The 21756-nt window shown below is 39.4% G+C and overlaps 1 protein-coding gene across 1 annotated transcript; it reads left to right on the forward strand.

The window, feature by feature from the left end:
• Positions 1-21097, forward strand: LOC146608786 (uncharacterized). Its single transcript, XM_085348686.1, has 8 exons — positions 1-73; positions 407-694; positions 909-988; positions 5193-5358; positions 18978-19268; positions 19375-19665; positions 20204-20283; positions 20828-21097. Exons 1-8 carry the CDS (start codon positions 13-15, stop codon positions 21095-21097), a joined length of 1527 nt encoding a protein of 508 aa, XP_085204812.1. The 5' UTR covers positions 1-12.
• The last annotated feature ends 659 nt before the right edge of the window (positions 21098-21756 follow it).

Below are 21756 nucleotides of genomic sequence, written 5' to 3' on the forward strand. Positions count from 1 at the left end.
TTAGTGAAGAAGATGGTTTCTGCTGCCACCATTGCTGTGTTTTTGCTCTGCTGCTACTTCAGTGCTTCCTCAGGTACGGTACAAATAATCTTATTATTCTGTCTGGTTTATTTTTTAGCTCTAAAATCCAATCTTACTGATTATGATTTTATCTATCTATCTATCTATCTATCTATCTATCTATCTATCTATCTATCTATCTATCTATCTATCTATCTATCTATCTATCTATCTATCTATCTGTCTGTCTGTCTGTCTGTCTGTCACTGTACTATATTTTTTTCTTGTTTTTTAAATAAAAAAGTTAAGGTTTTGTAGTTCTTAAGCAATTACAAACACATAATTTGCTTTTCTAATATTATCTGATTATATCATCTGATTCCTCACCTTCTTTTCTGTTTCAAAGGCTCTCAGGATGATTGTGTTTATGCTGCAACAGGCTCAAGCTTTACTGTGCCCCTTAAACATGAGTTGAAGGAGTCAGCTAACCTGAGATGGTTCAAGGACAGAACCATAATCTTTTATCGCAGAGGTAAATATGTGATCACGGGGAAAAATGATTATGTGGATTCAACTGGATCACTGAAGCTGACACGACTGACCAAAGACATGTCAGGACGATACATCCCAGAGGTTACCAATGCAGATGGACTAAATGTGGGACATTTACCAAGTGTGCGTTTATGTGTATTAGGTAAGTAACAACACATTATACATATATTTATTGTGTTTGTACTTCTTCTATAACAACAACCAAGTGTGCTAATGTATCAGAAGCTGTTCCAGTCACACTCTGTGATTAAGTGTTTGCTTTTATTTTAAAGTTACTGTTCAGTTTTATCAATCAACAGTACTTGTTATTATCAGCATTAGTTTATATAATGTTGATATAAATTTTCTTTGCTCAGACCCCGTGAAGAAGCCCAAAGTGACGATGATGTGTATTGAGGCACAAAAAAATGTCAGTTTTAGTTGCAATATTGGTCAGGTCAGTACAATATTTACATGTTATGCTTCATATATATATATATATATATATATATATATATATATATATATATATATATATATATATATATATATATATCCATAGGTCCCTCATAGGTCCCTCATCCTATTCATAGAGGAACTGACCTGAAAAATAGGATCATGGCCAAGCTTGAAACCTGGATCCCCCGTAGCCGGTTACCAAGATTACGTGAAGTACCCTCAGAAGGTCTGCTAGATGATGTTAATGCAGCACTACGGGCAATACCTACAACCACAATTACCGACACTAACAAGCTGATCTACAATACGGCAGCAGTGATCAGTGAGATGCTTGGTTACAAGTTGAACAGCCACAAGGGGCAGTACCCTCCATGGAGAAGGAGGCTAGAGGGCAAGATCAAAGTAGCACGGAGGGAGGTTAGCCAACTAACAGAGTTGCAGAAAGGTGCGACAAATAAGGTGCCTAAGAAATACAGCAAGCTGTCCATACCTGAGGCCTTGGAAACTGCCAAGCAAAGACTCACAGCCTTGGCCAGCCGCTTGAGGAGGTACACCAGAGAGATAGAAGGCAGGAGAATAAACCAGCTGTTCTCCACAGAACCAGCAAAGGTGTACTCTCAGTGGCAAGGGAACAATAAGAGAACAGCACCACCAAGGCTGGAGACGGAGCAATACTGGAAGAGCATATGGGAGAAGGATGCAACCCATAACGGCAATGCTCAGTGGCTAGTGGATCTGAGGGCAGACCACAGCGACCTCCCTGAACAGGGTCCAGTAACCATCACAGTGGCAGATATCCAAGAAAGGGTCTCCAGTATGAAGAGTTGGACAGCACCAGGGACCGACATGGTTCACGCCTACTGGCTGAAGAAGCTGACTGCACTCCACGAGCGTCTGGCAGCACAAATGAACCAGCTGCTAGTTAACGAGAGACACCCGGAATGGCTAACTGAAGGCCGGACGGTCCTGATCCCCAAGGACCCCAAGAAGGGACCGGTCCCCTCCAACTACCGACCAATAACCTGCCTCAGTACTACATGGAAGCTCCTGTCAGGCATCATATCAGCTAAGATGAACAGGCACATGGGTCAATACATGAGCGGGACACAGAAAGGAATTGGCAAGAATACCAGAGGTGCAAAACACCAGCTACTGGTAGACAGAACAATCAGCCGAGACTGCAAGACCAGACTGACCAACCTGTGCACTGCCTGGATTGATTACAAGAAGGCCTATGACTCAATGCCCCACAGCTGGATACTGGAATGCCTAGAATTGTACAAGATCAATGGGACCCTAAGAGCCTTCATCAGGAACTCAATGGGGATGTGGCGTACAACACTAGAGGCCAACTCCAAGCCCATAGCACAAGTTACCATCAAGTGCGGGATCTACCAAGGAGATGCTCTGTCCCCACTGCTGTTCTGCATAGGCCTGAACCCCCTCAGTGAGATCATTAACAAGACTGGCTACGGATACCGACTACAGAACGGAGCAGTTGTCAGCCACCTCCTGTACATGGATGACATCAAGCTGTATGCCAAGAGTGAACGAGACATCGATTCACTGATCCACACTACCAGGCTATACAGCAATGACATTGGAATGTCGTTCGGACTGGAGAAGTGTAGTCGGATGGTAACAAAGAGAGGGAAGGTAGTCAGAACTGAGGGGATTGAACTACCAGAAGGCAACATTGCAGACATAGAGGACAGTTACAAGTACCTGGGGATCCCGCAGGCAAATGGGAACCATGAAGAGGCCGCTAGAAAGGCTGCAACCACCAAGTACCTGCAGAGGGTCAGGCAAGTCCTGAGGAGTCAGCTGAATGGTAAGAACAAGATCCGGGCCATCAACACATACGCCCTGCCCGTGATCAGGTACCCTGCTGGGGTAATAGGCTGGCCAAAGGAGGAGATAGAAGCCACTGACATAAAGACAAGAAAGCTCCTGACCATGCATGGAGGGTTTCACCCCAAGTCCAGCACCCTGAGGCTGTACGCTAAGCGGAAGGAAGGGGGCCGGGGACTGGTGAGTGTCAGCACCACAGTCCAGGATGAGACAAGGAACATCCAAGAATACATTGGGAAGATGGCCCCAACTGACCGAGTGCTCAGTGAATACCTCAGGCAGCAGAAACCCAAGAAAGAGGAGGGAGACGAGGAACCATCATGGAAGGACAGGCCCCTGCACGGTATGTACCACCGGCAGATAGAGGAGGTGGCTGATATCCAGAAATCCTACCAGTGGCTGGACAAAGCTGGACTGAAAGACAGCACAGAGGCACTAATCATGGCAGCACAAGAACAAGCTCTGAGTACAAGATCCATAGAGGCTGGGGTCTATCACACCAGGCAAGACCCCAGGTGCAGGCTGTGTAAAGATGCCCCAGAGACAATCCAGCACATAACAGCAGGGTGCAAGATGCTAGCAGGCAAGGCATACATGGAACGCCATAACCAAGTGGCCGGCATAGTGTACAGGAACATCTGTGCCGAGTATAACCTAGAAGTCCCGAGGTCAAAATGGGAGATGCCCCCAAGGGTGGTGGAGAATGACCGAGCTAAGATCCTGTGGGACTTCCAGATACAGACGGACAAAATGGTGGTGGCTAACCAACCGGACATAGTGGTGGTAGACAAACAGAAGAAGACGGCCGTAGTGATCGATGTAGCGGTTCCGAATGACAGCAATATCAGGAAGAAGGAACACGAGAAGCTGGAGAAATACCAAGGGCTCAGAGAAGAGCTCGAGAGGATGTGGAGGGTGAAGGTAACGGTGGTCCCCGTGGTAATCGGAGCACTAGGTGCGGTGACTCCCAAGCTAGGCGAGTGGCTCCAGCAGATCCCGGGAATAACATCGGAGATCTCTGTCCAGAAGAGCGCAGTCCTGGGAACAGCTAAGATACTGCGCAGGACCCTCAAGCTCCCAGGCCTCTGGTAGAGGACCCGAGCTTGAAGGATAAACCGCCCGCAGGGGCGTGCTGGGTGTTTTTTTTTTTTATATATATATATATATATATATATATATTACACATTTAATGTTTTATTTAAATTTACATTATTTAAATTTCATTTTGAGCATTAAGTAGCTTACTCATTTCATTTCATTTCATTTCATTTTTATTTATTTCACACTTGGTACTACAAATCAAACAAAACAACCACATCTTCTGTCAACAAAACCCAACAACCATGTGTGAAAAGGAGCAGGAAGAAGAAAATATTCTTATTAAACCCTGCCCCCTATCTACCATCGAACTTATATCACCGGTGGGCACCAAAAATCAGGAACAAACTAATATTGACATTTCTCTCCGGTCGAATCCCAAACCAACATCACATTCATTCGCATTCTTCATACTGAGTTATCGTTTTAAACATATAACACTTTTTAAAACATTGTAAATTTATACAATTCTTTAAATTATAATGAAGTGAATTCCACAGTCTTATACCCCTAACCGTTGTGCTCATTAATCTTTGTGTAGTCCTGGCTAACTGATGTTTAAAATAAAATTTCCTTCTATTCTCTTCTCCCCTTGAACACATCAAAAATACTCTTTGTAACTTAAAAGGCAAAATATTATTTTTAGCCTTAAACATAATTAATAATGTCCGTAATTTCACTAAATCTCCTAATTTTAATAATTTTGATTCTATAAATAATTTATTTGTATGTTCTCTATATTTAACATTATGAATTATTCGTATAACTTTCTTCTGTAATAGGTTTAAAGGTTTTATGGTATTCTCATATGTATTCCCCCAAACTTCAACACAATAGTTGATATATGAAAAAAACAAAGAAAAATATAAAATACGCATTGTTTTATAATTTAATAAATCTCTTATACTACCCAAAATATAAATACTTTTGACCATTTTCTTTCTAATATGTTCAATATGAGATTTCCATGTCATAATTAAACTGCTGAAGATTATGTAGACAAAGGCCTCATTTCTCATCTACTGAAACTAATTCAAGTTTTTACCTGTGCTGTCAATAAGCGTTCACTCACAAATGTTGTTTCAGCACAGTTTGAGTCTCTATGCGTCTATTACTTAATTATATAGGCTGGGGAATTAACCAGAGTGTAGGAAAAGATAAATATATTACTAAGTTTAGCCAAGTTTGGCTTTTTATGTTAGACTTACACTCAAAACCTTCAATTAATCCACACATTGAGTTTTCTCCCACAGGATGACACGATCGAATGGTTAATGAATGCTAAACGGTTGGCAGAAAAAGGGAAGACGGTGATGAGAGTAGCCAAAGACGTGGCAAACGGCCATTTCTCTTGCAATGTTTCTAACATCATCAGCTCTGAGATCAGTCTGCCTGTTCAACAAAACTGCTATAAGCCTGGTAAGTATTATGTGCTATCAAGTGCACAAATCTTCAAATGTACCTTTTTCCAAATGTTCATCAATTGAAGTCGTCATTTTATTTAACTCATATGCTAACAAGATACTTTTCTTCTCCTTTTATTTTAAAGCTTTTGCCCTGAAACACTATTTGGAATTATAAAAATATCTGCTGATTGTCAATGATTTTTTCAGTTTAAAAGTTGTATCTTATTGTACATTATTCTCACAAAATTCTCTCTCAAAGTAACTGGGACGAAAAAGTAAAAAAACAAACAAACAAAGCAAACAGAAAAACTGTGACAAGCTAACAGTAAACAGCCAATAGCAAAGATCTATCGACAGTAATGTATAATATAAATATAGAATCACAGCACAGGCGAATTCTCCACGTCTTTCGAGCATGTCTCAGTGCAGTCCTTCATGTTTTAGTTTCTGTTACTTCTGTAGCTGTTCTGTCATCTTATTGTCTCTCTAGAAAGACTTCCAGTGTTGTGTTTGCTCAGATTTGTGGGTTTTTTTCTATTATATTTTATCTGTTTCCATTGTGTTATATTGAACTTTTATCGATTTATATTTTTGCAGCATTTTCCATTTAATCAGGATCAAAATACTTTATTAATCCTGAGGTAATTATGTTGTAACAGTTGCTGCAAGACAATGAGAACAGTGACAGACTGAACTAAAATAATTATTACAATATATTACAAAATATAAGAAATAGCTCTAATATATACAAATATCCAGAATATTACAGAGATGAAATTTATATGGCATTTTACTCTAAACTGTAAAACTTGTTTTTTTGTGCTGTGTGCCAAAGGATGGAACTATTGCACTGTGTACTGTGCGTTCGATGGACGAGATGTACAGGGAGATATCCACGGGCAGGAATGATTTCCTGTGTTGTTAAGCGGTGCATTCGGGTAATCTCCTGTGACTGGCCAGCAGGTCAAAGAGTGCATCCAGCATTGTTCTTATCTTGGACAACAGCCGCCTCTCTGACACCACCTGAAGGGAGTCCAACTCCATCCCCACAAAATTACTGGGCTTGTGGATCAGTTTATTGAGTCATTTTGCATCTGCAACCCTCAACCTGCTGCCCCAGAACGTAACAGCACAGAGGATTGCGTGATGGGGCAGCAGGTTGAGGTTTGCAGATGCAAAAATCACTCAATAAACTGATCCGCAAGCTCAGTAATGGTGTAGTCTGTTTGATCGGGGCCACCGTAGCAATAACTTCCTAAGGTCTAAGCAAGTCATTTTTATCCTCGATAGACAAGAATAAATTGTGTCATTTTAGTATTCTTTTTTTTTTTTAATCAGAAACCAACACAAAAACAATATCATTATGTGAATATCCAGGGTGCACCACCAAGAAAAAAATAGATACGATTTTTAAAAAACATAACAATTTTAAAACTGTTTCGCCATTTTAAATTCAACTTGGAAGAAAGAATCTAAATATCAAAACATTTTTTTATCCAAATTTCTGGAGGATAAGCATTTGTGATGGCTGCAGTTACAGCCACACTGTGGTAATATCTGTCAAACATGAGTGTTACAGAGGCTTACACATAACACTACACTCACATTTTTCTTTTATTAAATATAGGATTTAATTTACAGGGTAATAAAGAATTGGTTTTGGTTTAAATGTATTTACTTATACAATCACATAATACTGTATTCTAAAATAAGTGTGCACATTTTAGTTTACATTGTTATGTATGTATGATTTAATCTCTGTTTTCTGAGTGGCTGCTGCTCCCATTACCTTGGTTGATGAGCTAACATCAAACACGGGAAAGGGGGTGGAGCAATCCTATATGGAGACCTGCAAATTTGGTCACACCACAATTCTGGATCATGGGGTTAATAAAAAACCCTTTTTTGACTTTAACCTCTGCCAGAGTTCCATCTCAGCATTAACCTGAACTCCTAAGCAGGTTCATACTGTATATGGAAAGATATCAAAAAGCTGAGGTAAACATGCTCTTTGCTTGCAGTGTTTCTGTAATCAGCCAGTTTATCACAAATGCTTAAAGCCTTGTGAATATTATGTGCTATCAACTGTCTGTTGATGGCTGAAATGACCATTTTATCAAAAACATCTACAAATACATTTTTCTTCTTGTATTATTTTGAAGTTTTCCCTGATGTATGTGACACTGACGTCTGTATTCCAGTGCGCAGTGGAGCAGGTATGTTATGTTACAGTTATGCTGAAATAAAACACAAATTCACTGTTTTTTACATGCATAGTTCACTGTTGTTTTTGTCTTTCCCCATCAGGTATTCTTCTGTTGGTGATCCTCACTGCCATTGTTTGCTGTACTCATAAAAAAGCAAAAGTCATAAAGGGTAAGATTATTATTATTATTATTATTATTATTATTATTATTATTATTATTATTATTATTATTGTTACAAGCAAACTCCAGCCTGTGGCACTTTGCATGAAAACACAGGCATGTTTGTCAATTTATTGTGTTATTGTAATCTCCATTATTACAGTGCATATAGTGAGATGGCAAAAAAGGCTTTAAAACATATTTATTGTTCTTCTTCTGCCACCGAGGGGGAATCGCTACCTTATCTAGGAGGAGGTGTTTGTGTTTCTCAGGGATCCCAAGGGCTACATTGTCTTTTGCTTTTGCCCGCTGGTATGGTCTTCCATGGCAAATTGGTCCTGTGTGAGGAACCAGACAAAGAGTAATTCAAAAGCCCCTGTCAGTCGAAGATCCAGGGAGCAGTTCACCCTCCCCAGAATAGGGTTACCGGGGCCCTGCCCTGGAGCCAGGCGCAGAGAGAGTGCCTGAAGGCAAGCGCCTGGTGGCCTTAGTCCATTGGGACCCTCCTGTAGGCTACACCACCTGCAGGAGGCACCGTAGAGAAGTGTGTACTGGGTGGCAGTGTGTGCAAACCACAGTTTGTCCATAACAAACACCATGTTTGAACATGAGGGTCTCCATAAGTGGACGTGGCACCAGGACACCTAGGCCACAGATTGATGATCTATAAATCCATGATTTATTTGCATCATCAGACTGCAGCCATATGTTTTGGACACTCAGGTAAAGAGGGGTGGTGAGCTGTCACCTGATCACCATGTATTGGTAAGTCAGATCAGATGGTGGAGGAGTTGCTGGACAGACCTAGGATGCTTAAACGTATAGTGAGGGTGCGCTGGTTGATGGCCTCCAGCTCACACTGAAGCAGTTTGCAGCTCAGTGTGAAGCGGCAGAAATGAGAATAAGCACCTCCAAGTCTGAGGCCATGGTCCTCAGCCGGAAAAGGGTGGAGTGCCAACTCCGGGACAGGGACGACTTACTGCCCCAGCTGGAGGAGTTTAAGTATCTCAGGGTCTTGCAAAAACACTCTTTCCTATTGGTGGAAAAATGTACCACTTCGACCAATCAAAATATGATATGGCAACATGGCATTTGGTTGTTTAGGAAGAGGGGGAAGTTTTAGGAGCTACAGCTTTACAATGTACAATTCATATATGCATTTCAAGCTACAAAAATGATTTGTTACTTTTTGTGTTTGTTACAGTAAAAAATATAACATTTTTCAACTCTGATTTTATGTTTTTGTCTGATTTTAGATTGTGCATTAATTATGTTAATACAGCATGTCAAAATGAAAACATAATTGTAAATCCAGACATGTGAGATTGTGCTGAAATGATTGATACCAAACAAGGCAAGATAAATACTTTTTAAAGGTGAAATGTGGAGGTAAAATCAAAAGTAGTCAAAAACAGCCATTATAGCCTGGACCCCAGAGGGTTAAACATTTTTTAAAGTACCACAATAGTTACTTTTCCTAGTAATTAGTTACTTTTATAATATTGTAACTCAGTTACTAACTTATTTACTTTTTTGAAGAAGTAACTATTAAATATAACTGATTACTTTTTAAAAGTAACTTGCCCAACACTGCACAAAGCAATCCAAATTCACAAACCCTGCAAACACCACCACAGTGTCCATTCTCTGCACTATGCTCATTCAAATTAAAAAATTTTGTATTTTTTTGTAGCTGACCAAATACTATCAAACCTATGGTGCTATTCATAGCAGAATTTGCTTTTTACCTAAAATACTGAGCTATGGCTTTAATTCTGCAAGTCTGACATGTAATCTGTGCTTGTGTTAACAGATAAGGATGAGCTTCCACTGAAACAGCAACATCATCATCAGAAGCAGCCGGTTGGTAGCGTCCCGGAGCCTGACATCTGTGCAGACTGTGGTCTGGAGGGAGACAACAGGATATAATGTAATCATTATTCAGACAACAAGCTGTTAATACCTCTACTTTTTTCCTCTAGACCAGTTCATCTTGGCTGTTAGACCCTTCAAGACTTCAATGACTTATGTAATCTTTCTGGCATTTTTTTTCTTTCTGTCTGATTCAAAGATTCCCAGGATGTTTTTGACCTGTATGGTGCAACAGGTAGTATCTTTATTGTTTGTCTGAAACCAAGCTGGGCAAAAAATTGACCTTAAAATGGAAACACAATGATGAGAAAGTCTTTTCACAAAGAAAAGTGAAGGACATGGCATATCCAAACCAACAAGCCTGAAGACAAACAACTTGAGAAACGTTGTTTCAATGAATATGGAAAATTAGAAAAACAAAATGATCTTTATTTGTTGTGGGTAGCTAACAACAGAGTAGATTTATTGTGGTTATATGTTTTGATTTTTAATCTACTCATTAAAAACTGCTACATCTGTGATGCATCAAAAGCTGTCATAAGCACCTTTGTCATCAGTCTTTATTTAATGCATCATCAGCAATTCTTCATATAATATAATATTAATGTATAAATATTATATAGTCATAATACAATCTCAGGTTATGTGCAGACAGTGTTGGGGAGGTTACTTTTAAAATGTATTCCACTACAGATTACAGAATACATGCCCCAAAATGTATTTTGTAATGTATTCTGTTACGTTACTCAATGAGAGTAACGTATTCTGAATACTTTGGATTACTTAATATATTATCATGCTTTTTACAACTACATGAATGTACTATTGCTGTGTGATTTATTACTATTACTGCAGGTTACTCGCCATACCAATACCAACTAGATTTTTAATTCTTAATATAAATGAGTAACAGTAGGTGCACATTAGGTAAAGCTGCACTTTTTGCAGTGATCTCATATAGAAAACTATTCTGCGCGAATATAAAACAGGTTCGTGGCTCCGAACCGTAGTAAAGAGACCTCTGGCTAATACGTTGGGTTCCGTGTTGGGCTCGTAGCCGAAAACTAGCTGTTCTTTGTTGTCTGGATCAACTTTGCTAGCGGGAGCCAGAGAAAAGCTGCTCTAACTGAACTTATTGTTTTGGAGAAAAACATGAACACAGTGTACAGTTGCGTGTTAGCAGCTTACTTACAACTGGGCTACATTCAGCTTACCCATGAGGCTACATTCGTTAGGGCGATGCCTGTAACACTTTGCCTATTGCCTTCATATTAAATAATTTTTTTAATAATCAATTTTATAAATATTTCTTCAAGTCATTATGTGGGCTGTAGGTGACATGGGCCACGAGATTGAGACACAGGCATTAGAGCCTCTTAATGCGAGTTTTGTTTGGGTTTCCACCGACGTGGAATTACCAAAAATAGAGAGGGGACAGCCGAACATATGAAACAGGAAAACACAGCCGTGCACTCCCTTTATTTCAACAAAGTAACTGTATTCTGAATAACACCTTTTTAAATGGTAACTGTAACGGAATACAGTTACTCATATTTTGTATTTTAAATACAATACATGTATTACGTTACTCCCCAACACTGTGTGCAGAACTCTGTAGTGATGAAGAATTGCACAGGAAATTCAGAAGCCACGTTTAGCCCTTTGCACACATACTGGTCACTACAGTGGACAGCTATTCAAAGGCTGTGTGCTTGTATTTGTGTCAGTGTTGATGGTATACTTGCACATAAACCACTACACTGGGCACTGATGTGTCTATACCCTGCCACCCACTGGTCGTTTGATGTTACTATAGATGTATAGTAGCCTACGATACACCTTGGTAGATTCTATGTGCAATAATTCTCATATGCAATATTACTTCTTGTCAATCCCTATATATAGATATATTTTCAATACACATGTCCATATTTATGTTTCCAGATTGTTTGTATAGTGCACTTTCTATACTGTGCTCTTTGTGCAGTTTTCATTTTTGCTGCTTTTGTCTTGCACTGTCCACTTTTCTGCAATAACAATGCAGATTTTCCACTTGTGGGACAAATAAATACAGATTTGCTGCGTGTGTGTGTGTGTGTGTGTGTGTGTGTGTGTGTGTGTGTGTGTGTGTGTGTGTGTGTGTGTGTGTGTGTGTGTGTGTGTGCGCGTGCAACATTGGCATTTGTTTACTCAGATCCAAGGCAGGCCAAACCTCTGTGTTACAACCTACAGAAATTCCTGCCGTATACAAAAGACACACATTCGCAAAATATGGGTGCACAAGTCTGTTTTATTTCAAAGTGTTTCAAACTTTACAGCGTTTGCAGACCCAGTGTCCATCATCCCTGCATTTGGCACAGGTGAATTTGTGACATGTTGCACAGGTAAACCTGCTGCGATTTCTGTTGCAGCTCTCTTGCACCTGGCACTGCGTTGTCTTTACAGCCGCAGCAGCTGCAGCAGCTTCAGCAGCTTCAGCAGCCTGCCTCTGTGCTAATATTTCCTTGTGCTGCCTGAATCGGCACAAATTGTACAAAATGTAGGCATTCACCGCCGCCAGGTCCAGCATATTGTAGAAAACTGCTACTGGCCACCTGCGTGTTGCTGCTCTTATGAAATACATCCGCACCATTTGGTCCAACACGTCTACACCACACTGTAAAAGCAGAGAGAGAGAGTCATGAGTATGTGTGCTTTTTTTCTATAGGCCTATATAGCACACATCAGAAGACATTGTAGCACTGGTGTAAAATTATACACACATTCACATACCTTCATGTGATTATAGTCTGTTATTGTGTTGGGTTTCCTCTTTCTGCCGTCACCGATCGTCACGTCTTGGTGCATGGAAATTAGAACACACACAGTCTTGTGTTTTTTTGGGGGGGTTTAGGTGCATAAATTGTCAAGGAGACACTGCCGCTTTTAAACACGGAAGTGGAGAGTACCTCTCACTGTGCAGTGTCTTTTTCAAATTGAGGAAGTTCACGCCGGACTTTATACACTGTGCCCAGTATTGTTTTTTTGCACTGCAACAGTCTGTGCAACAGTGGAGTAAAGAAATTGACCGTTGTGACATTTCTCCCATCATCCAAAAACGGCTCCATCAGTTTCATGACCACGTTCTCTGCCAGCCTCTCTCCCTTCTGACAACTGGGGTCCTTTCCCAAGTAAGGAGATGCACTGCAGACATATTTGGTCTCCAAGTCAGTGGCCATCCAGAACTTGATCCAAAAGTTGTCTGGATTGGTTGCCGTGTACTGTGTGAATGGGGAATGCAATGCCACTCCTACACATACACAGTGTTGGGGAGTAACGGAATACATGTACCGCCGTTACGTATTTAAAATACAAAATATGAGTAACTGTATTCCGTTACAATTACTGTTTAAAAAGGTGGTATTTAGAATACAGTTACTTTGTTGAAATAAATGGATTACACTGCGGTATTTTCCTGTTTCATATTGTCGCGGGTCAGGACTGTTTGGGTTTTGTTTGACAGCTACGTTCTGTTGTTCCAGGCGGCAGCGTTACGGTTGCCATGGTTACAGGGTGACGCGCTCTCTCTGCGTGTTTCCTGGGTGAGAGAGCGCCTTTTTGTTGTTGTTGTTGTGCTAAGCTAACAGGCAGAATGCTACAGGTATAGCCCTAAAGGATGTAGCCTCATGGGCAGTGTAGTCCGTGCTGCAGGGAGAATGGACTGCCATACACGTTATGTGTCTGTGAGCGCGAGGAGGGAGAAAAAGGAAAAGTACGAGCTGTCATCGAGCAAAAACGGGAGCTGGAAGCATGTAAATAAAATAATAACCACTGCAGCCAAAAAGAGTGCCTGACGAGCCCAGTTCTAAGTAAGCTATTAAGACTCGACTGTACACTGTGTTCGTGTTTTCCTCCGAAACAATAAGTTCAGTTGGAGCAGTCTTTCAACGCCTCTCTCTGTCTCTCATTAGCAAACTTGACCCAGACAACAAAGTAAAGTTATTTTTCGGCTATGAGCCCGACACAGAACCCGACGTTTGAGCCGCGGACCTTCAGTAATAGTAATAAATCACATTCATGTAGCTGTAAACAGCATGATAATATGTTAAGTAATCCAAAGTATTCAGAATACGTTACTCTCATTGAGTAACGTAACAGAATACATTACAAAATACATTTTGGGGCATGTAATCTGTAATCTGTAGTGGAATACATTTTAAAAGTAACCTTCCCAACACTGCACATACACAGTCACAATGGAACAATAGAAGATCTGTGCTGAGAGTCAAGGAACTCCACTGCTGAATGCAGGAACGATGTATATTGTGAATGTGTGTCTTTCATATTTGCAGGTTAGTCAGTGTGTGGGATATTTTGTAGAGATACGGCAGGCATTTCTGAAGATTGTAACACAGAGGTTTGGCCTGCCTTGGATCTGAGCTACTCTGGGTAAACAAATGCAAATGTGCCAGGCCTCACCGATAATGGGTGGTTTGCACAACAAAAGCAGGTGGAGAAATGAGCTGAGGACCTGTGTAAATCTCAGCAGGGGGTGAATAACACCTCGGGACTTGCACCAGAAAATAAAAAGTCAGTAATTCTAGTAGGTGTTGGGTTCAGGGAAGTTACGCAAATTTGCGCAGGTTTAGTAAATCTAGTGTTATCGTGTTTAAATACTGAAAGTACGATTAATAACTTTTAATTGTACTTCCCTAACAAGATAATGAAATTAATGTTAAAACAGTAACTGATCATTTGTTGCAGTTTTAGAGTGACAAAAAGTGCGAAGGATGATTACTAGGGATGGGTATTGATAAGATTTTCACGATTCCGATTCCATTTTCGATTCTGTTTAACGATTCGATTCTTTATCTATTCTCTTATCGATCCTTATTTTTAAAAAAGGAGAACACTAAGGTCGATTAGCTTAGAACTTTATTTTATATCGTCTCTTTGAACAAGATAGAAATTTAGAAGTAACATGGCCTTACAAACCCAACAGTGAGATCTGTTATATAATAACCACTGCAGCCAAAAAGAGAGCCTGACGAGCCCAGTTGTAAGTAAGCTATTAAGACTCGACTGTACACTGTGTTTGTGTTTTCCCTCCGGAACAATAAGTTCAGTTGGAGCAGCCTTTCAACGCCTCTCTCTGTGTCTCGCTAGCAAAGTTGACCCAGACAACACAATAAAGCTAGTTTTCAGCTACGAGCCCGACACGAACCTATTAACATATTAGTCAGAGGTCCCTTTACTATGGTTTGGAGCCGCGGACCTTCAGTAATAGTAATAAATCACACAGCAATAGTACATTCATGTAGTTGTAAACAGCATGATAATATATTAAGTAATCCAAAGTATTCAGAATACGTTACTGTCATTGAGTAACATAACGGAATACATTACAAAATACATTTTGGGGCATGTATTCTGTAATTTGTAGAGGAATACATTTTAAAAGTAACCTTCCCAACACTGTCCGTAGCCAGTGTTGTTGATGATCTCACTGAAGGGGTTCATCCACATCCACAAATACGTCAGGAGGATGGCTTCATCCAACCACGTTGTGAAGTGATACACACAATGTTTCTGCTCACAAGAGATGTATTTATTTGACAGTTCTGCACAGGAGACAGTCCGTTCCGGTTCAGCTCTCCCTCCGGCTCACTTCTGCCGTCACTATATAGACAAACAGAAAAGAAGACACTGTCATCACACAATCGCCACCACCTGTGACTCACTTGCCTCCCGGTACCGCCCCCTTGAGCTCACTGCACCACTCCTCCCCTGTAGCTGTGCCATGGACCACACTTCCGCCACACACGTGCTCACTGAATACCTCAGGCAGCAGAAACCCAAGAAAGAGGAGGGACCATTATGGAAGGACAGGCTCCTGCACAGTATGTACCACTGGCAGATAAAGGATGTGGCTGACATCCAGAAGTCCTACCAGTTGCTGTACAAAGCTGGACTCAAAGGACGCACAGAGGCACTAATCATGGCAGCACAGGAACAAGCTCTGAGCACAAGATCCATAGAGGCTGGGGTCTATCACACCAGGCAAGACCCCAGGTGCAGGCTGTGTAAAGATACCCCTGAGACAATCCAGCACATAACAGCAGGGTGCAAGATGCTAGCAGACAGGGCATACATGGAATGTCATAACCAGGTGACCGGCATAGTATACAGGAACATCTGTGCTGAGTATGGCCTGGAAGTCCCGAGGTCAAAATGGGAGACGCCCCATAGGGACGTTAGCATAGGGCTTAAATCTCTCCAGCCTCATTGCCTCAAATCAGCTCCAGGTGAGTGGAGCTGTTGAAGGTATGACGGCCCTGCCCAGGGGCAGATATCAAGGAGACTCAGGAACATGGTGGAGGTTTCCATCCACTCACAATGACACAATGTAACATTTTCAGGCCCACTAGTTGGTCTGGGTAAGCTAGAAAATATCTGACCAGTCTTTAGGTTTTGGAGATAGGCACTAAAATGTGTGAGATTATAAGGAAATAGTTGGAGGCTTTGACAGAGTTTGTAGCATTCACCAAATTTGACATTAGATGAGCAAAATGAACAACTTAAAGGGTTGCATTTACTGTATTTTGAAATAAAACACTACTATTATTAGGGAACTTTGCATTCCCTACCCTGGGCTAGAAATAAGTGGTAGTTCCAAACAAATGGAATCCTTCAATAGGACTAAGGCCGTGTAAAGCGAGAAAGTGAAAACTTTTCAACATAAACATACATAAATGAGCCAAATATATAGTCTTTAGTCTTTAATAAACATTAAATAAGCATAACCATATAAAATAAGGTGCACTGTTTCTGCTCACTACAAACACTGTGTATAGTATACACTAACAAGCCTCAGCAATGAGGTCAGGTGTTCTGTGCAAAACACTCATGTCTCAGTCAACTAATGTTTGTTAGCTTCTTACTGAATGTGTAAACTACATGTAATGGAGAAAATTAAGGAACATTAACCCCAAATAGACAATAGACAAAATTAAGACGGACTTTTGCGAGATCTCGCAAAAGTCCGTCTTAATTTTTTTTTCTCCCATGTCCCCTGCGGGGCTCCGTACATAATTGAGTGAACCAGATACACAACATTAAGTTCTCCTTCATTTTGAAAGATTTGGATGGATGCCTACAGGCAGTCGTCAAAGTGCTACACTTGCACAAAGTTAATAACAAGTTGGCCACATCCGTACTGATATGAAGATTGAAGGCTTAATGCTTTATAAACCTTTTGCTTCAAAAGAGGACAAGAGTTTGCCCAAATCCTATTTTTTAAATGAGTCTGTATGTCTCAGACTTTTATTTTTGCTCCTAGTCACATACAAATACGGACATAAGAAGCAACAAGTTTAAGGTACAAAAACCAAAGCCAAAAGAAGACTACAGGTGTGATGTGAAACCCGATAGAAGATATTTGTTTCAAGAACACACTATTCAGTGTGTTTCCTCCTTCTTACCATGTGATCAGTATCAGCAGTGAGATGTTAAACCACAAGAGAGAAGTGGCATCTCATTGCCCAGTGAGCTTTATTATTTTGTTTTAAACATTTAAAGGTAAGTTCACATACGCACATACTCTTAGTTTTTTTCCCATCTTTTTATGTTCATTTCATGTACAAGTCTTAGCCATCTGTTTAAATTATTATTGATTATTCCTGCAGTTTATCATTGTACCTCAGGATCTACCTGAAGGATCTAGGACCAAGCAAAAAATAGAGACTATTGAAGGAGACTGGAGACTTCCGGAGCTTGAATCCTTTAATTGTAAAAGACCTGAGGAATATAAAGGGACGAGACTCCTTTTATATTGATTATAAAATTGAATAGACCTTTTGAATTAATGTAAGCTCATCTTAAAATGTACCATTAAACTAACAAAGCCCCACACTCTGTGTGAGATACAGGGGAAATACTACATGTTATGATCATTACATTGTGATGCATAACTGTATTGCAACTTCAACTCCAACTTTACTTTGAGAAAACTGAACAAGAAGACAAGTTAAATGTTTTTACACATTTTGAAAAACAAGAGGTTAAAACACCTCTGTTGCTATTTATTCTACATTTTTGTGTTTTCATTTTTGCCAAAATGCATATCATCAAGAAGCCTTACCTCTACAAGAAACAACTAAAACCACCCTTGTGGAAACAAAGCTACAATTAGCTGAGGTTTGAGAAGGGGCTGAACTACTTCAAGCTAAAAATAGGTGTGCACTTTCTGCTGTGACAGTGTAGCAGCACAAAAACAACATCCACTCAGGGAAAAACAAAAGCACAACTGTCATTTATGTGCATGAGTATCAGATCTTTCATCATGTCAAACCTTCTGAGGTAAGAAGTTTAAACTTCTACACGAGAAGAGCTTGTATGTTTTAACTGCAGCTGTTTAGAAATAAATGTTTATGAAATGTGTTCTTCCCAATTTAAGATTACATTATCATATTACACTCAATAAAGTTTTGAATCTCACTCACTCTTAATATGTAAAGTCAAAGTACAAAATCAAAATAAGTCACCTTTTATTTATTTTTCTCCCATGTACCAAAAACACAGGAGTGTATTTTAAGATTTAAATCGTGTCCCGTTTTAATAGGAAAGCAATGAGGAAACAAATGATAGGATGCTGTAGCAGAAACAAAAAAAGTCAGATTATACATACAGAGTTATACAATATCAGCAACTATAATACTATAATAATAGTATTATAATACTATATACTATATATATACTATTATAATACTATAATAAGAGTATTATAGTTGCGTCACTACAGTAAATCATTATGGTGAAGCAACAAAACTAAAATAGTAGATGCACAGTCTGTGTTCTGAGTATGACTTGTTTTGCTTGATTTGTTTTTCATCTTTGGTGTACAGAAGGCTTCTTATCACTTGCTTTTAGAAACATACATGCACATATTGTACATGCATAAAATCTGTGATAGTGCTTGGAAAGAAAATAACCTCAGTGCTGAAAAGCAGCTTCTCTGTTCAGCTGAATTTGATTGAGAAGATGGCCTCTGTTACCACCACCGCTGTGTTTCTGCTCTGCCACTTCTTTATTGCCTCCACAGGTACGGTACAGCTAATCTATTATTCCATCAGGTTTTTATCTTAAGCTTTAAATTCCAAACTTTTTCATTAAGATTTACAAGGCAAAAGTATTTTTAACATGTCATCTGCCAACTTAATCATTCTTGAAGACTCCAACATATACCATAGAGGTCTGTTGTCTTGTAACACCTGTAAAATACCCAAAACATGCCATGATGTTTTATAGTTCCCTGTTTCTATATCTGATGATGTGTTGTCATCATAATGTTTCATGGCTTACCTTTTTTTTGTCATCTATCTCTTCTGTCATTTTCCACCTTTCTTTCTGTTCAAAGACTCTCAGGATGGTTGTGATGAGTATGCAGAAACAGGCACAAATTTTACCGTGCCACTTAAACACACTTTGAAGGAATCTGAGAACCTGAGATGGTTCCACAACACAACAATAATCTTTAATAGCAAATTAGACAAGGGGGGCAAAGGAAAAGATTTCTTTGTTGAGTCAACTGGATCACTGAAGCTGACAAAACTCACAAAGGACAAGTCAGGACTTTACACCCCTATGGTTTACGATGAAGATGGAACATATGTAGAGGATTTACCGAGCTTGAGCTTATGCATATTAGGTAGGTAACAATAAATGAACGTGCTTGTTAGAGTTTATATAACACGGCTAATCAAATTTTTCATCTGATTCTTCTGTTTTTCGTCACCTTTCTTTCTCTTTCAAAGACTTTCAGGATGGTTGTGATGAGTATGCTGCTGCAGGCACAAGCTTTACTGTGCCACTAAAGCACAAGTTGCAGGAATCTAGTAGTCTAAGATGGCTCCATGTTACAAAAATAATCTTCAAACGCAGAAAGAAACAGGTGATCACAGGGAAAAATGAAGATGTTGATTCAACTGGATCTCTAAAGCTGACACAACTGACCAAAGACAAGTCGGGACAGTACACCCCACAGGTTTATGATGAAGATGGAGTAAGCGTAGGGCATTTACAAAGTTTGCGTTTATGTGTATTAGGTAAGTAAAAATAGTTATGTATATATATATATATATATATATATATATATATATATATATATATATATATATATAATGCTAATTATATGAAAGTGGTTTCTGTTACAGATCGGTAATAAAGGGGATAAAGTAAGCTAACAAGGGGCAAACAAGCGGGTAATAATGTGGTAATTTCAAAGTTATTACCACTCTACCACAGGTAATTGAGTGGTAATAACTTAGAAATTGCCACATTATTATGTTCTTGTTTCTTCCTTATTACCGTACTATTACCACTTTATTACCAAGCTGTATGTCCACATTGTTACCCCAGTTTTGGGGCCCTATTACATAAATTTCAGAGTAATATTACTCAACTGTAACCATTGTTTTTATCATGATATTACTTGGATATTACTTGGTTATTACTTTGGTAATTGCATAGTAATAACTAAGAAATTACCACATTATTACCTTCTTGTTTGCCCTTGTTACTCCACTATGACCCCTTTATTACTGAGCTGTAATAGAAAGTGCTACCACATTTTTTTTTACTCAGATCGTGTGCAGAAGCCCAACGTGTCGGTGAGGTGTACAGACTCTAAGACAAATGTCAATTTTACTTGCAATGTTGGTCAGGTGAGAAAATATTTCTTGTGGTTTACTGATATTTTATTTAGAGTATTTTTTTTCAGACAGTTAACTCATATATAAATGTTAAAATAATTTGTAGACAAAGACTATCCTCACCTACTCTCTCTGAAACTCAGCATGAATTAAATGAAGATAATTAATTATAAGCATTCAAACACAGATAACAACGTTTTATTTCTATTCATTTTTTCATGATGTAGGTGTTTCAGTTAAGGCCAGTCATGACGTTTGCTGTGTTGTGCTGCTGTAGGCAGTTATTCTCTTTTTCTCAGGTTTTTAAGTCATAGCATGAGTCAAAGGACTCAAATTCCACCAATCACCTTTTCACAATTCTTTTTAAAGATTTTTTCAAGTTTTTGAAATGACACTTACTGATAAAGACCCTGAGATATGGAAAAGAATTAAGAATAAGTGTTCAAAATGTGTTGGTCTGTTCTTGAACTTTTCTTTGGTTTATGTTTTATGAGACATATTCTTAATGACCCTACAGCTCATCAATAAATTATATTTTCTTTTACAGAATGAGAAGAATCTTATGATCGAATGGTTTATGGATGATGAAAAACTGGAAGAAAAAGAGAAGACCCTGACGAGAGTAGCCAAAGATGTGGCAAATGCCCGTTTCTCTTGTAATGTTTCTAACCCAGTCAGCTCTGACATCAGTCTGCCTGTTCAACAAAACTGCTATGAACTCTGTAAGTATCCGGTCTTTAAGTCTGACGTCATTAGCCATGTCTGGGCCCAAACTCCGCTGCAGGTCCATAAGTCAAACGATCCCTGCAGCATTACTGAGAGTTGAAAAACTCTCAAAAACTAAATTCTTTCATGTGATAAAATGATCAGCGTTGCTGCTCTACCAGGTGTAACAATAAAGTTTAACATCCAGGCATCCATGAAAACAGAATTTATGAAATTTAACAGAGTTAGAAGTTAGCAGGGAGTTAGCTCGCTAGCTTCCATCTAAATATGATACACCATGTTCTAAGAGTTTTCTGAAACAAATTCAAACGTACAGCTCTGCTATCACTTCCGACATAAATGAAGACAGGGAAGTAAACAGCAGTGACGTTTGTAGGGTTACTGAAGTTGGGCGAGCTGGTATTTAATGATGTGTTGCGTGATTGCTAGCGACACAGCTACGTTAGCATAATATAAACAGTGAGGCTCGTGGGCGAACGCTAACAAACGGAGGACTTTTTCCACTCAATAAAAATTAATGTGAGGTTCCCAATGGTCGGGGACAAATGCACTCGAATGGCAGGATGCTGTAAACGGACCAAACTTCAGTCAGCAGAACAACTGAGATAATCCATCCACAATACAAAGTTAGTCATTAATATACTGCTGCATGGGCTGTAAGTTACATCGTAAGGGTTTAAAAACGGAACTTTGAAATTATTAGCAGAAATAAAACCCGAGAGAAGCCGACATTGATCATTGACTGTTTTTAGGGGCTTG

The sequence above is a fragment of the Diplotaxodon limnothrissa genome, linkage group LG23 (assembly GCF_057381915.1).
Source record: "Diplotaxodon limnothrissa isolate DT_005_m linkage group LG23, D_limnothrissa_male_GT1.1, whole genome shotgun sequence".
In the NCBI taxonomy this organism is placed as follows: domain Eukaryota; kingdom Metazoa; phylum Chordata; class Actinopteri; order Cichliformes; family Cichlidae; genus Diplotaxodon; species Diplotaxodon limnothrissa.

Excerpts from the sequence above, each read along its gene's own strand:
- LOC146608786 (XM_085348686.1), top strand. The coding sequence starts at position 13 with ATGGTTTCTGCTGCCACCATTGCTGTGTTTTTGCTCTGCTGCTACTTC. Across the intron at positions 695-908 it reads TGTGCGTTTATGTGTATTAG|ACCCCGTGAAGAAGCCCAAA; the intron begins GTAAGTAACAAC and ends TTCTTTGCTCAG. Across the intron at positions 19,666-20,203 it reads TTTGCGTTTATGTGTATTAG|ATCGTGTGCAGAAGCCCAAC; the intron begins GTAAGTAAAAAT and ends TTTTTTACTCAG.